The 16,425-nt window shown below is 42.3% G+C and overlaps 2 protein-coding genes across 3 annotated transcripts in view; one reads left to right on the plus strand and one right to left on the minus strand.

Moving 5' to 3' along the window:
- On the minus strand, positions 1-956 carry LOC131762957 (olfactory receptor-like protein OLF3). Its single transcript, XM_059074812.1, is given in 2 exon segments — positions 1-911; positions 914-956. Coding segments are annotated over 2 exon segments (954 nt in total).
- A 10,851-nt stretch (positions 957-11,807) lies between these two features.
- TCAF1 (TRPM8 channel associated factor 1) overlaps positions 11,808-16,425 on the plus strand; it is a 43,860-nt gene continuing 39,242 nt past the window's right edge. The window contains exon 1 of one of the 2 annotated variants that reach the window (XM_059073477.2): positions 11,808-11,967. The gene's annotated coding sequence lies outside the window, so the exon portion shown is untranslated. The remainder of the gene's footprint in view (positions 11,968-16,425) is intronic. The other variant, XM_067041939.1, reaches the window with a different exon arrangement.

Here is a 16,425-nt window from a genome sequence, read left to right on the forward strand (position 1 = left end):
TCAGTAAGTTGCCAGTGCTGACGTTAATCCAGATAATTGCCCTAGTAGTTTCTGAAAGGCCCCCTTCACCTCCTTATTCCTCAGCCTGTAAATCATGGGGTTCAGCATGGGTGTCAAAATGGCATAGAAGAGAGAGATCAACTTCTCCTGAAGGACAGAGGGGCTGGAGCGTGGTTGGATGTAAGTGAAAATGGCCATGCCATAGTACAGTACAACTACCACGAGGTGAGAGGCACAGGTGTGGAAGGCTTTCTTTCTCCCCTCTGTGGACTGGATCTTTAGGATGGTGGAGATGATCTGGATGTAGGACAAGAGAACCAAGCAGAAAGGAGTCATCAGCAGAACAATACTAGAAACCATGATTGCGATCTCGTTGGAGGAGGTGTCCACACAGGCCAGTCTGACCACAGCTAGGAGTTCGCAGGATATGTGATCAATATACTTGTTCATACACATGGGCAACTGAAAGGTGATGGTGGTCTGCGTGAGAGAGTTGACAGAGGCACTGACCCAGGATGTGATGGCCAACCTAGTACAGAGGCCTCCGTGCATGATGACTGAGTATCTCAGGGGGTCACACACAGCCACATAGCGGTCATAGGCCATCACTGCCAGTAGAACAAACTCAATCCCACCCAGGCCCAGGGAGGAAAATAACTAGGTTGCACAGCTCACATATGGGATTCCTTTATGTTCTGCAAGAAAATGCACCAGCATCTGAGGGACAATGTTTGTGGCATAAGAGACATCGACAAGGGAGAGGTTGGTGAGAAAGAAATACATGGGAGTGTGGAGTCGGCTGTCCAGTCTGGTCCGAAGAATAACGAGGCAGCTCCCCAGCACTGTCACCAGGTACATAACCAAGAACAGGACCAAGAGAGCAGCCCGAGTGTCCCAGTCACTGGACAGAACAGGGGAATGAATTCTCTCACCAAAGTATGGTTATCTGCTCCCATTTTAAAATGTGAGGATTATTAATCTGCAGAGAGAGACAGAAATAACAGAATCTACTGAATCACAGAACCATAAAAATAACTTTTATCAATACAAACTATATACAATTGGCCACCCTTAGTGCGATGTTTCACATCACTCGTGGGCCAAGATGACAGGCTTCAGTCTGATATACATTGTATCCATTCTGCGTCACAGAACAGGACAGCACCTTCATAAGGACTTGATGTTGTCCCTGGGAGGCCCAGTTAAAGCCTGAAGATAATGCATCACAATTTTAGGAGCTCCACATCTTTACCAACTTGCCTAAGTTTCTAGGGCAAGGGAAGGATGGTAGATAACAGTGGCAGGTAAATTGATAAACAGTGAAGAAAAGCTTGGTGGGAAAATTACAAAAACTACCTTAAATATGTCAACTAGATCCATTATAATGACATGTATAAATCTATTATAAAAGGAAATACTGAAAAGAGGAAGGGGCTTGTGCAAAGATCTGGAATCAGAGAATCTAGGTTTGAAAACTAATTTTATTTACCAGCTACATGATGTGGGTTTAGTGACAAAGTTTTACATATGAAACAGATAATATTATACAACTCACAAGTACATTTAAGGTCACATGTAGGTAATTTATGGAGAAAGTACTCTGTGAACTGTTACTTGTAGCAGTACTGTAGTAGTATGGATAGTAGTAGTCATATGATCTCTGCCTTGGCGTAAATAAAGTAGCAAACATGATTTTCTCATGCAACAACCTCCCCTCGACAATTCAGTCATAAATAATATTGGAGGCAATTTTTAATAGAAATGAGGGCTTAGGAATAGCTGGGTCACTCTAAGGACCTGGGGACCATTTGCCTTTCTGATAGCCTTGGGTCTCTTTAGCATCAGTGAGATACAGTGGGGTAGATGATTGCAATTGTACCTTGTTCTTTTCATTTTTCTCCTTTCAACTTGCTGCTGTTAAAAATCTACCCTTTTATATGGGCTCAAAATGAAGGAAATGAGAGTGTGAATGCTTGACTTTTTATTTACAAGAGAGAAAGGGAAGCAAATGTTTAAATACCTTTCTTAATTGTCCAAGGCAGAGAAGGAGTTATCAATTCATGTAGATGTACAGAGGAATGGAGTTGACTTTTGCTTTCTATCACCCAGAAAGTGCTTTTTCAGTATAACTGTATGTTATAATGTCAATTTTGAATATTAATAAGAAGCCATTTACATTTTTAAAAATATTTTTATAGGACTGATTCATTCTTATTATTTCTCCATGCCTGCCTAATTCACTAACGTTTCTTTTCTTGCAGTGTACAAAATAAAGGAAAATAGGAGATAAGGCAGTAAGAGGGCTTGAGGGCAGAAACAGAGCTGCTTGTGTCATCCACAAACTCTTAGGGGTTGGGGTAGGGTCTCTGAGCAGAAAGGTGAATATTGCCTATGCTTCAACTCTCCTACCTGTGTGAAAACTAATAAAGGAAAACCCTGACTAAGGGAGGCCTGATAGGGAGTCTCAAGCCGACCATCAGTGTAAATTACAGAAGAATCGTCAATTACAGGGCCCAAGGAAGAATCATCAACAGGAAAGAAGCATCAATTACAAACCTCAACAGGATAAAACACACACATTGCATCTCTTGTAAGTAACAGACTTCCCCAGCAACTCAGCCAGTGAGAAGCCGTCACAATCCTGAATTCTCAGTTTCCTCCAAAGGACTTTGGTTCAAAACAACCTTTCCCAACATCCTCCTTTTTCTCCATAAGTTTCCTCTCCTTTGTTTGTGGGACTTGCCTATGGCTTTTGCTACAGCTTGCATGTCCTGAATTGCGTTTTCTCTTGCAATAAACCCTCTCCCAAATAAACCCATTTTGCTGGCAAAATAATTGTTCCGTTTTTAAGTTGAAAACCTGTTAAAGGACAAAACAAAGCAAGTAGGTCTAGAAATGGCCATATATTTCAGATATGATTGAGATACATAATATCTCATATGTATGACTGAGATACATAAATTTTCATAAACCTCTTTCGTAATGTCCACAAAACTGATGTCCTCTACTTCTCTATCAAGATACTTCTACCACCACCCTTCACTTTGCTTTTCTTCAACATGGTCAGGCTGAAATAACATCTATTTGCCTCAAAGAAGGCAAAGAAAATATTTAACTTAAAAAATCCGTTAACTTTTGTTGAATATATGGCAGACCTGCAGCAGAAAGTAGACATTTCTTTTTCTATTAATTTGGCAAATATCTATAAAGTCTCATCTTGGCTAGATGTTGGTGTTTCAAGGCGAATATTACATTTACCTGTGTTCAAAGACCTAAGGCATCCATAGAGGAAATGACACAAAACAGATCATCATCACATCATTTTTTTCCCCTGGTGCATGTGCAAGCCGCCTGGAAAACACGCCAGCCAATGACTCACCTGTGCTCCTTTTACTCACCCTGCACATCTCTCTACTACAGCTTGTGCCTCATTACAAACAAGTAAGTGACAGTGCCACTTAGTGCAGGTATGAGCTCCCATTGTCTGCGAGTGTCCATGGTGCTTGCTGTCAAACCCTCAACTTGCTAAGAACCAAGGGCATTTCTGTACAAAAACTACGCTTGTTCACTGCTGTCCCCAAAGGCCAGTTACAATTAGATGCTTCCTCAAGACTTAGTTACAAAAGGAACAATAATTATGCTAATAACAGGTTAATGCCATTTTTCTATTTTCCTACTGGTTTTCTTTCTAGTTCTGAGAATTGCAAAATGACAGCGAGGGATGCATTTCAAGCTGGAAAAGTGACAAAGGAAGAGGGAACAGAAACAAATCCTCACCAGGAAATAAAAGACAAGTAAGGGACAAAGGAAGCTTCGGTGCCTCTCGGGACAAATCCCCGCTGGGGGCGGAAGGCCAGGCCCACGGGGAGGACGCTGAAGACCCGGCCCGAGGGAGCGAGCTGGAGGGCGAAGGGGCTGCACTGCTGGGAGACCGACGCAAAGCCTCCGTCGCACGGCAGCAGCAGGAACAGGACACGTTAGACGAAGAACATACCATCGTGTGCTTGGAATTTCCACGCGCTTCATTCTCCTACCAGGCGCCCGGCCACACGGCAGACAAAAGACGGGCCTGCTCACGGGTATGTCCTCGGCACCGGCACCCGCTCCTCCCAAGAAAACCAAGGTCTGAATCCAGAGCCCCACGCCATGCCTTCGTTTGGACAGAGCCTCTCTGGGGAGACAGAGGCAGCGGCCACATCCCCCATCACGCCTCACTGCGCAGCTTCACAAATGTCCCCTTGAAGTATCTGGGCCGTTTTTAACCAATGTTCTGCCCCAGAAGTGTCACCAGGGAAGCCCATTAACTATTTTCTGGCAATCAAAATAAAATCTGGGTAATAAAATAAAGCCTAACCTTTTTTTTTTTTCCTTTGTGCCTAGTCGGGTTTCACTCGCTCACAGGGGGCTACGTGCAGAGGCCTCGCACCCGGCTCTTCCCACCGGAGTTCCTAGTGCGGAACGGCTGCCGCCAGCACCGCGCCTCAGGCGGGCGTGTGCAGAAGTGAGACGAACGATACTGCATCCAAGATGGCGACCGGGGCCGTGTGCAGAGAGGCTGCACGTGACGGTGCCATCCAAGATGGCGACCGGGGCCCGTGTGCAGAGAGGCTGCACGTGACGGTGCCATCCAAGACGGCGACCGGGGCCGTGTGCAGAGAGGCTGCACAGGACACTGCAATTCAGGATGGCGGCAGCGGGCGTGTGCAGAGATTGCTGTGCCCGGCACTGTTATGTGCAGTCGTGAGCAGCAGATATATCAACTGCAAATTTGATTTTAAGCTAGTAAATCTTCCTAACTTCCCCATACACTAGCTTATATTTCAAAATATGCCTTTCTCTCATTGTAGGCTCTACATGTGTTGGACTCCGGGAAGGAGAGAAAGTAGAGAAAAGCCCATTAGGCCACACATGTTTCAAACTATACCAAAAGGGATTTCAGTCAACATGTGGAAATACTACATAATGTTTAGAAAAGAAGATATTCAGTCCATTGGAAGTCCAGATGGATACGTTTATGTTGAGCTGAAATATATAAAACATTTCTAGAGGATAATTTGGCACTATGTATCAAAAATCTTCTAAAGGCTGTGTCTTTTGGCTCATTACTTCTGCTTCAAGGAATCCATCCTATAATCAGAATGCAGATCAAGATGTAAGTAAAACAGATGTTTTTAACCAGACTATTTTGACTAGCAAATTTCTGGAATAACCTAATTTCAAAATGGAAAATAATTAAGTATAATTTCAGTAAATGAGTTGAACTGTTATACAGCTATTAAAAGAATATGTTTAAAGAATATTTAATGACATGGTAAAATGTCCAAAATGTAAATCATGGTGAACAGAATACAACATAAAACTGTACACAATACACACACACGATAATTTCAATTTTATAAATATCTGAATATACATAAATCTAAGATAGACACCTATATAGATATAGATAAATTAAAATTGATTAAAATGTTAACCACAATTATCTCTAATATTGGGAATACATATAGGTGACAAATATTTTTGTTCTCTGATTTTTGGTATTTTCCCAATTTTCTGTAATGAACATGTGGTAGTTTTATAATCATGAAAAATATGTTATTTTAGTATTTATAAGTAAACCAAAATATTGACAAAGCTTTATTCATGTCTAGATTCTATAAAGTTAACATAGCTTTGGTAGTAAACCTGGCAAAGTTAGAACAAGAAAACAAACCCATAGACCAATCTGTCCCCAATTGGTATTCCACAGAACTCTGTCCCTAGATATCCCAGAAAAAAGGAGTTTCATTTCTAAATAAATATAAACAGCTTAATAAATGTATAACATCTTAATGAAAACAGAATTTACTATAACCAAGTACATACATTCCTCCAATGTAAGAGGTTAAAATCTGGAAATCTACTGGATCACTAAGAAAAAAACAGAAGAAATTCAATAAGATGCTTCACCCATTCCAGATTTTATAAATTTGGGTACACTAAGAAATAAAAAGATATTTCCTTAACCTGATAAATATTATATCAATTTAAAATCAATAACTAATATCATTCTTGATAGTTTCTTTAAAAAAATCAGTAGCATTCCTTCAGACTAGCAATGACCAGTCAGAAAATGTAATGAAAACACATACACACACACACTATTTTACTTGGAAAAAAAGCAGGATATACATAGGATTTATACCCTGAAGCCAAACCCTCACATAATCACAGTGTTTGCATACCCAGGTTTGGGTTTGACCTCTTCAGCCCTGCTGCACCTGCCATTGGAAGTGCATCAGTCACTTTGGTAGGTTGCACCATTTCTTAGGGATGTTTTTTAGTTAATCCACATGGGTATCTAACTTAGCGAGGATGTTAATTTTTCTATCCATAAGCAAATCAAAACATAGAGGTTTGGGGGGGCTTCCCTGGTGGCGCAGTGGTTGAGAGTCCGCCTGCCGATGCAGGGGACGCGGGTTCGTGCCCCGGTCCGGGAAGATCCCACATGCCGCGGAGCGGCTGGGCCCGTGAGCCGTGGCCGCTGCGCCTGCGCGTCCGGGGCTTGTGCTCCGCAACGGGAGAGGCCACAACAGCGAGAGGCCCGCGTACCGCAAAAATAAACAAACAAACAAAAAAACCATAGAGATTTGGGGTTTTGTTTTGTTTTTGGCAACAGCAGAGATTGAGGGCAGAGGATACCTTCTAGATAAAGAGGGTCACTATGAACATGGATTGACCGTTACTAGACCAGACATGGAGACCCTAGAGTGTGATGGGTTCGGGGAAGAACTTGCAGTTGGCTTAAGGGATGTGGGTGGGTGGAGCAAACAGGCTTCCCTTACATCCAAGAGTCTGTCTGAGTCTCCTGCCTTTCAGAACACACAAGTCTAGGTCAGCTTCCAGCCCCTCTGGGACTTGCTGGCCTAGTATTCCGGCCCTGGTTTAAAGGGATGAGGGTAGAGCAGCTGGCTGGCTCAAGATGGATGGATGGATGGGTTGGGAGGCTTCCCCTGCCCCAAGCTCTGTTGAGACAGACCCCTAATGCCTTCAGGATCTGGGAGCTTTCTCCAGGAATGGCCAGCCTAAATCTGACCTGCCCAGGGTCACACGCCTAAACGCCAGACCCTGAATCTGAGGGAATGGGGGCCTGGGAGGAAGCTAGCTAGAGGAAAATGAGTGGATTTGGAGGCTCCCATTTCCCCAGGCTCTGGCAGTGCCATCATCAGTAACTTCTATAAGCTAAGGAATGTCTGAGACAGTGCCTCCCCAAGAGTGTCCCAGCCTGAGCCTGGACCAGAAAAAGTGTCAAGACTTTTTTTTTTTTTTTTGGATCCTGCTTTAAAATAGATTGTTTTTCTTCCCTTATTTGAATTTCTAAATGGGATTTAAAGAGAGACAGACAGAGAGCAAAAGAAAGAGACTGCAGATTTAGGGTAGAGAGACACTTGGGAGACTAGGAGAAAAATGACCCATAAAACTTTTTTAAGTTAATGTAAAAAGTGTGATCACTTGAGAATTCTTAAAAGAAAATAGATGAAATCCTTCCAGAAACGTGTTGCTTAGCATAAATGCTTACTTCTGTTAGATGGCAGCTGTAGGAATTTCCAAGTAAAGATGGCAGAAGGAGGCCAGGTCACAAAATTCCCTTCCATCAATATGTAATGAAATTAATTTAAAGAAAGGTGTAAAAGCGCAAAAGAAATATTTCTTATCATACAGCAAAGCAGGAATGGGGGCACAACCTCATTTCATAAACTTCTGAAAGTGAGTATAATTTAATAATAAATGCATGGCCCTTGCTATATACCAGGCTCTCTTCTAGCCATGTCTTATATAAAAATGGGTATTTGAAGCCATCTTCCAGATCCTGCCTCTACAAAAAATTAGATTTGGGTTCATCCTGGAATAATGTTTAAACACTACCCTTACTCATGTTGCTAACAGCCCCAGCAGAGGCTGAGAAATTGTACTGAGGGAAGAAGGTGAGTGTATAAAATGCTAAGAATTCTCACTGCTATAATCCAGTCCTGAGACAGTAGAATGACATGGTGAGTAGCCCTGGAAAAAGTCAGAGTACAATCTTTCAGGTGTAGAAACTTCTCTCTACCTCCATCATGGTCTTGGCAGAGAACAGGGAAACCTGCAGCACTCATGGTTTCCCAGGATTCAAAAGTATCATGCCATGAGTAGAGGACACACCCAGCCCAGTGGAGAAAACCCTGGTGCAGAACACTTAACATTATTTCAGATGTTCTTGTTGTAGAGAAACATTTACCTGAGAAATTCTTCATCTTCTTCGTTGAATTCAAGTTAGCTTAAAAGTAATACTGTTATGGAATGAACGTACCCCCCCAGAATTCATATGTTGAAATCTTAAACCCTAATGTGATGGAGGTCATTAGGTCATGAGGTTGAAGCCCTCAAGAATGGGATTAGTGCCCTAGGAAGGGGATGAAGAAACCTGAGCTCTCTTTCTCTGCCATGTGAGAACATCAAGAAGATACCATCTACGAACCAGGAAGAGGGTTCTTGCCAGACACCAAATCTGCTGGCAACTTGATCTTGGATTTGCCGGCCTCCAGTACTGTGAGAGATAAATATTTCTTGTTTAATTCACCCAGTCTATATTTTTGTTAAAACAGCCCAAACTATCTAAGACAGATACCTTTTAAATTAAAAATAGTATGTACAGTATGATCCTCTTTATGTTTTTCCTTTTCTCCCCATCTATTTATGCATTGTATTGCTTTTATAAAAATGAGAAAGTCATTAGCCTAAAAAAAAAAAGAGATAGCACTTAACCTTTCTTTTTAAAAAAAATTCTCCAGCTTAGTCTTCCTCCAGTTTTTTTCCATCCTCCCACTGTTCCTAATTTGATCATATTTACTTCTCAGTGAAGTTCCTACTTAAAACTGAGCAAACTTGATTTCCAAACACAAAATATTCCAAGCTTGAGCTTTAAGAATTTTCTTCTTTGCGTTGGTGTTTGTAATAATTCCATTTTAAACATCTATTTTAGTCCCTATAAAAGTCCACAGGAGCCCCTGTGAGGGGCTAGTATTCAGGAGTGAGGAGCAGCAGAGCCGTGTAGAGGCTGGGAGCAGTGCGGGGGGCACGGGGTGTGTACGTGGTGCTGGTCAGCAAGTTCCAAATGAATAACCCAGGAGAAGGTGGGGGCCCTATTAGTCAGAGTTCTCCAGAGAGACAGAACCAACAGGATAGATGGATGAATAGATAGATAGATAGATAGGGAGAGATTTATTGATATGACCAGGAATTGGCTCCCACAATTATGGAGGCTGGCAAGTCTCAGACTCTGCAGGGCGAGTCTGCAAGCTGCAGGCCCAGGACAGCAGATGGTGTAACTCCAGTCTGAAGGTCAACAGGCACAACACTCAGGAAGAGCCCAGGGTTCAGCTGGAGTTTGCAGGCAGGACCAAAGGCCACGTCCCAGTCTGAAGGCAGGAAGAATTCCCTCTAACTCAGGGGACGCTCAGCCTTTGCGTTCATAGCATGACCTCTGCTCCCTTCTCCCATGCCTCCTTTCCTCGAAACCCTGGCATGTCATGAGTCCCCTCACTTCCCTGCAAAGTCTGATCTCCCTCAGAGCTACCCTACCAGGCCTGACCTGGGCTTGGAGGGAAGACAACGGGGCTCACTTCTCAGAGGTTTCCAGAAGCGAGCAACCCGGCAACCCAGGCACAGAGGGGTACTTTCTGACTACAGAGTCCTTTGAAGGTGAAGGGAAAAGCCAGTGTTTGTGCAGTTGAGTGGGGCATCCTGGGGGACCCGGTGGATGCAGATGGGTTCCGAGGGATTGCAGACTGAGTGTTGCTAAAAGACCCGGGTTCCTTGGCCTTGAGCTTTCTCTCTTTCTCGTTCTCTCTGCCAAGACAGCTGCATTTCTCTCTTGCCATATCCCTCCTCCTCTCAAAAACTGACAGTCAGAAGCAAGCGCGTGCCCGCCCGCCCACACTCTCTTCCCAGACACAGCAGCAGAGCCCACCATTTTCAGCTGGGGCTGTTTTTGCTGTGCAACTGGTCACAGAGTTTCAGAGCTAAAACATCTCCTCCAGTCTCCACCTTTCTCAAAAAAGGAATACTGAAACACAGGCAGCAGAAAGAGTGAGCACAGGTGGAGATGCAGCATGCCCTTGACATTCAGATGTCTAATTAGGCTCCAGTGGTTTCAGTACAAAATCCCTGAGGCCAAGATCACTGGCCCAGTCCTTTAGGCTTTGCTGTGAGTGTGTGTGTGTGAATGTGCGTGTGTGTGTGCGTGTGTGTGTGTGTATTTTGGGGGCTGGCAGGAGACAAGGCCAGTGCAGCCTGTGAACCTCCTCCAGCTTGCAAACACAAGCAGGCTACGCGGACCTCAGCCAGCAAATTCCCTGCCAGTGGGGACCAGGCAGTTCTGCTCAGCTCCTCTCCTCCCCCTGCTGCCTCCCCCCACCCCCAGGGCCCTCGCCCCTCCTCCTCTGACGTCACCGACATGCTCTTTGCAGACTGGCTCCGGGGCCTCGGGAGGAAAGTCTGGCCTTGGGGAGGGCCTGGAGCGGGAAGGAGGGAGAGGGGCCCACTAAGACTGGGAACTTGCCTGACAGCCCCTGGGAGTTTAGAACGTCCTTCTCACACATGTCACATGTATGTCAACAACTCTGAGAAGCAGCAGACTTTTCAGCAGCAGTAGAACAACGCAAGTGTTCTGGTGATAAGATGTTCTACCCACAACACTTCCTACCTGTAAAAAACTAAATTATCTGGGGGACAAAGATGAACAATGTAAAAGGGAGAAAGGGAACAGAAAGACCAAAGGAAATGAGCATAAAAAGGGCAGTAGATTTAGAACTGAGGGAGGCCTGCTGGGTCCAGGACACCAAGGAACTAACAGGTCAAACCCACTCAGAAACAAATGAAAGAGGAGAAGCAGAGAACGGGATGTGATGACAGAAACAGAGATCCAAGGGATGAGATTGTTGGCTTTGAAGATGGAGCAAGAGGCCCAAGCCAAAGAATTTGGGCAGCCTCCTGAAGCTGGAAAAGGCAAGGAAATGGATTCTCCCCTAGAGCCTCCAGAAGGAACGGGAGCCCTGCCTACACCCTGACGTACCCAGTGAGATGCTCACTCGCTGGGCTTCTGACCTACAGAGCTGCAAGACAGCAAGTGTGATGTTTCAAGGCACTAAGTTCGTGGTCATTTGTTAGGGCACCCATAGGAAAGGAATGCACTCCCCAGCTGGTAAGTAGAAGATGTGGCAGTGGCTTCAGAGTCCAGGCTTTCAACAGCTACACCTTTCTGTCTCTCCCTCATGCTCAATATCTGTCACCTATTTGTTGGTCAGCAAAAAATTTTAACACCTTCCTGTTTTTTTTGGTTTATAAAACAATACAAGTGATATTTTTTAAAAATTCAGTGGTTATGAAGATAAGTATCAATATCCAACTTCTTCACCCTTCGCCCTTCGCCCTATATAAGCACCGTGAGATTGTTTTCTTCTTATATAAGCATGTAACCATACCCTCCATTTTAAGGCAACTTCATTTTTTTAATTAAAAATATGTCTAGGACCCATAGACTTAACTCGTCCTTGGAAATAATTGTGCATTATACTATATGAAAATGTATTATTATTTTCAACCGCTCACTTGTTCATAGTCTGACGGATTTCTTTTTCGACAAATTGCTGCGGTCTGCATCCTGGATATAAGGCTTCATCTTCGTGCAAAAACTGACACAAAGCGGGGCCTCTGCGATTGGGGCGGCCGACCAGGCTCCGCCCCCACCAACGCGGCCACCAATCAGATCCCGGGACCGCCCCTCTCTTAGCCTCCCCCAACCCACGTCCTTTCTACGTCCCAGTCCTCAGTCAGCATCCCAGTCCCTTTTCGCCTGAGGAGCTCCTGCCCCTTGGGAACCGCCGCCGCCAGCTCCTAGCCGGTGTTCTCTACCCCCAACCCGCGCTGCAGGGAATAGCGGGGCTAAGGGTGAGTGTGGGCCCGCGATGGGTTCTGGACAGGAGAGGCCTGGCGGTGACACAGGCCACAGTCCGGAGCGCGGGTGGCCGGGCGGGGAGACGGGCGACGTGAGCGATGCGGATGCCCGGGACGTGCGTTTGTGTGGGGTCCGGGAGGCGTGAGGGCTGCCTTTGCGCCTCTGTTGTACCCAAGGGGAGGCAGCAGGTGAGTGCCACCGAGCATTGCTTGCTGTTTACTTCTCGGCTCCCTGTCTGGTGTCTCCCTGCAGCTCCATCTCTGTTCCCTTCTTGCTTCGTTGTGGAGGCGCGGGACCCCCTGTTTTCTTGTGCTTTTTTGTGCTCCGCAGGGAGCCGTCGAGATTTCAGGTGAAAGGAACAGTGGAGGCGATGTCATTTCACCTCCCAGGGACTTGCTCTTGAATTCTTTGGGGGTGGCTTGCTTCTGCAGAGCCCGCAAGGTGAAAGTGCTTTCCTCCCCAAGTGCTCTACGCGCCCTCAGGCTCTGAGTGTGTCTGCGGTGGGGGAGTGAGGGGCAAGGTGCGGGAGAGTGGGTGCGGGGCGTCGGGCGGACGCTTGTCTGCAGTGCCTTTGGCCTGAGGCAGTCAGGGTTGGATTGAACAGTTCCCAGGTAAACAGACCCGAGCTGGCCACTGACTTGGCTCAACCTGAAATGGAGGGAGAAGGCCTTATGTATAGGAGAAAAAAATTTACGAATCCGATAATCATGGAAACTTCTTGGAGGACGTGCAGGTCTAACTAGACATAAAGGACAGAACGTATGGCTAGCTGACCATCCATCCATCCTTTTGTACCCCAAAATATTTATTTGTGAATTGACTTTACTTCAGTACTTTGCTTTTTTCCTTTGGTTTGATTTTTTTTTAATTTATTAATAAAAGGTATATACGCTAATAAAGTGAGTGCCTGACCACCTCCTAGGTCAAGAAATCGGACATAGCAGTACCCTAGAAGCCCCTTTGTATCCTAGGTCATGCCCAGTCTTCTCCCTTCCCTGAGAGATAACATCTATCCTGATTTTTTGTATTAATCATGCCTTTGCTTTCCTTTGTAATTTTACCATTTGTGTGTATATTCCAAAAACATATATATGTGTTGGCTTTCCCTATTTTTTAATTTCGTATTAATGGCATTGTACCATACGTATTCTTAAGTTTTTGAGGTTCATGCCAGTTGATGATTCCTTCATTTTCACTGTTTATGGCTTGAGTTTACTACAATTCATTCATTCTACATTTGTTGGTTGTTGCTCCTTTGGGGTTTATATTAGTTACCTATTGCTGTGTAACAAATTACCCCAACACGTAGCAGCTTAAAACAAAACAAACAAACAAAAAGCATATTATCTCAAAGTTTCAGTGGGTCAAGAATACAGGAGGAGCTTTGCTGGGAGTCTGACTCAGTGTCTTTCTCAGGCTCTAAGCGAAGTATTGGCTAGGGCTACAGTCATTTCAAGGCTGGGTGGAGGGAACCCCTTTCAGGCTCACTACATGACTGTTGGCAGGCCTCTTGGCCTCACTGGCTTTGGTTGGACACATCACTTCTTTGCCACATGGGCCTCTGTATAAGATCAGCATGGCAGCTTGCTTCCACCAGACTGAAGGCTTCCAGAGACGGAGAAAGACAAAAGCCAGAGACTTTTTGTAACTTAATCTCAAAAGTGACATCCCATCATTTTTGCCGTCTTCTGTTCATTAGAAGTGAGTCACTAGTTCCAGTCCACACTCAAAGGGAGGGGGTTAAACAAGACCATGAATATCTGGAGGCAGCGATTATTGGGGGCCATTTTAAAGCTGCCTACTACCTGGGATATTAACAAATAATGTCCTCTAACTATCTTGTACATGCCTTCTGGTTCACATGCACCCATTCACTCTGGTTCCTTGGAGTGTACACCTAGGTGTAGAATACTGGGTTTTAAGATTTGTGTATGTTCAACTTTCTTAGGTTATTGCTAAACTGTTTCCAAAGTGTTGAGCCAGTTTGCACTCTCCAGCAACAGATGAGAGTTCCTGTTTTTACATATACCTGTCACAATTTGGTATTATCAAACTTCATTTTTAGCCAGTCGAGCAGGCATGAAATAGCATTCAGTTTTGATTTTGATTAACATTTCTCTGATAACTAATGAAACTGACCATATTTTCATATAATGATGAGCTATTTTCCTTTCTCTCTGAGAAATTCTGCTTCCTCTCATTCATTTTCAGATTGGGTTGTTTGTATTTTTCTTATTGTCTATTGGAATGCTTTCTTTACGTAATCTGGATGCTAATCAATCCCTAGTTAACCATACATGCTGCAAATATCTGCTTTCAGTTTGGTGCTTAGCTTTTCTTTCTCTGTATGTCTGCCTATCTCTGCCAATGAATTAAGTTTTGAATTTTAATTTCAATTTTACTATACTTTCCTCTAAAAATTTTTAAAGTTCTGTATTTGGCAATGTCTTAATCCACCTGGAAGTTTCTTGTTATACTATTTACTCCATATGAATAATCAACTGTCCCAGCACCAGTGATCTGCATGAGTCAAGTTTTTCATATATGCATGAATTTGTTTTAAGCTCCCCTACTCTCTCTGATTATCTATTTGTCTAACTCTACATCAATACAAAATTGTTTTTAACTACTATAGTTTTATAATAAGTCTTTAAATCTGGTAGAAAAGATTCTCCCACCTCTTCATTCTAATTCAAGAGTTTTTTTCTAGCAATTCTTGGACCTTTGATCTTCCCTATAAATATTTAAGTAAACTTGTCAAGTTCTTCAAAACAGGAAACAAACAAGCAAAGAAACAAACTTGCTGGAATTTTTATTGATACTGAATTAATTCTGTGTATCAATTTCAGGGGAAATATTCTCTTAAAGGTGAATTTTTCCATCTATGAAGTTGGTATATAATGCCATTTATTTAGCTTACCATTAATATTTTTTAATGTTTTGTAATGTTTTATAGTATCTTTCATTGTTTTCCTTTTGCTCGTTTCTGTTGACTTTATTTCTAAGTACATTATATTCTTATTGCTATTGTAAATGTTTTCTTTTATAAAAATTATATTTTGTAGCTTATTGTTTGTTGCTGGTGTATAGAAATCCAATTGCCTTTCATATATTGATTATATATCAAACTTGATAACCTCCATTAATAATTCTAAATTACCTATAGAGTCAGATTTGCTAAAATGGCAGTTATATCATCTGAAAATAATGACAGTTTTGTTTCTTCCTTTCTAATCCTTACACTTTTAATTTCTTTTTCCTGTCTTACTGCATTGGCTAGGAACACCAGCATAATGTTAAATAAAAGTAGGGAGGGGTGTCTTGTTTTATCCTTAAGATAATAAATAAAAAGATTTCACCATATCAACTTTAAATATTGCATTAATGATGGTTATTTTGTAAATGCTTTGTCCCATGATAAGAAAATTCAGTTCTCCTTTTGGTAAGCACTTTTATTATGAGTAAATGTTTCATTGAATGCTTCTCCTATAGCTATTGATTTTTTTATATGATGTTTTCTTTAAGTATGTTAATATGGTGAAATTTAGTTTATTCAAAGTAACATTAAATCAACTTTACATTCCTGGAATAAACTCTCTATGATAAATATCTAATAACTTTTAGATATAAGGATAAGCATTAAATATTTGTATCTATATATGTGAATTAAGACTGTCCTGTAAATATTCTTTACAGTACTAACCTTATCTGTTGTTAATATCATTTCATAAAATAAGATGAGTAGTATTCTCACTGTTGCTAGTCTCTGGAAGAATTTGTGCAAGATTGGAATTATCTGGTCAAATATTATTTCAAATCACCAGCAAAACACTCAGGGTTTATAGTTTAGTTTGTCAGAGGATATTAAACTTGTTGGTCTAATTATTTTAAAGATTATAGGACTATTTAGGTTTTCTTATGGAATCAGTTTTCATAAATTGCATTTTCCAAGATATTTAACCAAAATTAATGGAACAAACCTGTTCACAATATTCTCTCATAATCCGTTTAAATATTTTCTATTATTATGACCCCGTTTTCATTACTAATGTGTGTATATTTTCTTTCTCTCTTTGGTTTGATTAATTTTGCCAGAATTTGGACTACTTTATTAGCTCTTTCACACACACACACACAAACTGTTTGTTTTCTTCATTATTATTTATTTTATTACTTTCTGCTTTCTTAGAATTTTTCTGTTATTTCTTTTCTAAGCTCTTAAGGTATATGCTTAACTCATTAATTTTGAGCTATCATTCTTACATAAGCTCTTCAGGCTATAAATTTGTGACACTGCTCTTTAGCTTTATATCACAAGATTTGATATGAATATTTTGCAATCATAATTTAAATATTTATCATTTCTATTATGGTTTCTTGTTTGAGCCATGAAATTTTAAGAAATGTGTATTTTAATTTCCAGTCACTCCATAAAGAATATTTCATTATCT

Source organism: Kogia breviceps, chromosome 9 (genome assembly GCF_026419965.1).
Source record: "Kogia breviceps isolate mKogBre1 chromosome 9, mKogBre1 haplotype 1, whole genome shotgun sequence".
In the NCBI taxonomy this organism is placed as follows: Eukaryota; Metazoa; Chordata; class Mammalia; order Artiodactyla; family Physeteridae; genus Kogia; species Kogia breviceps.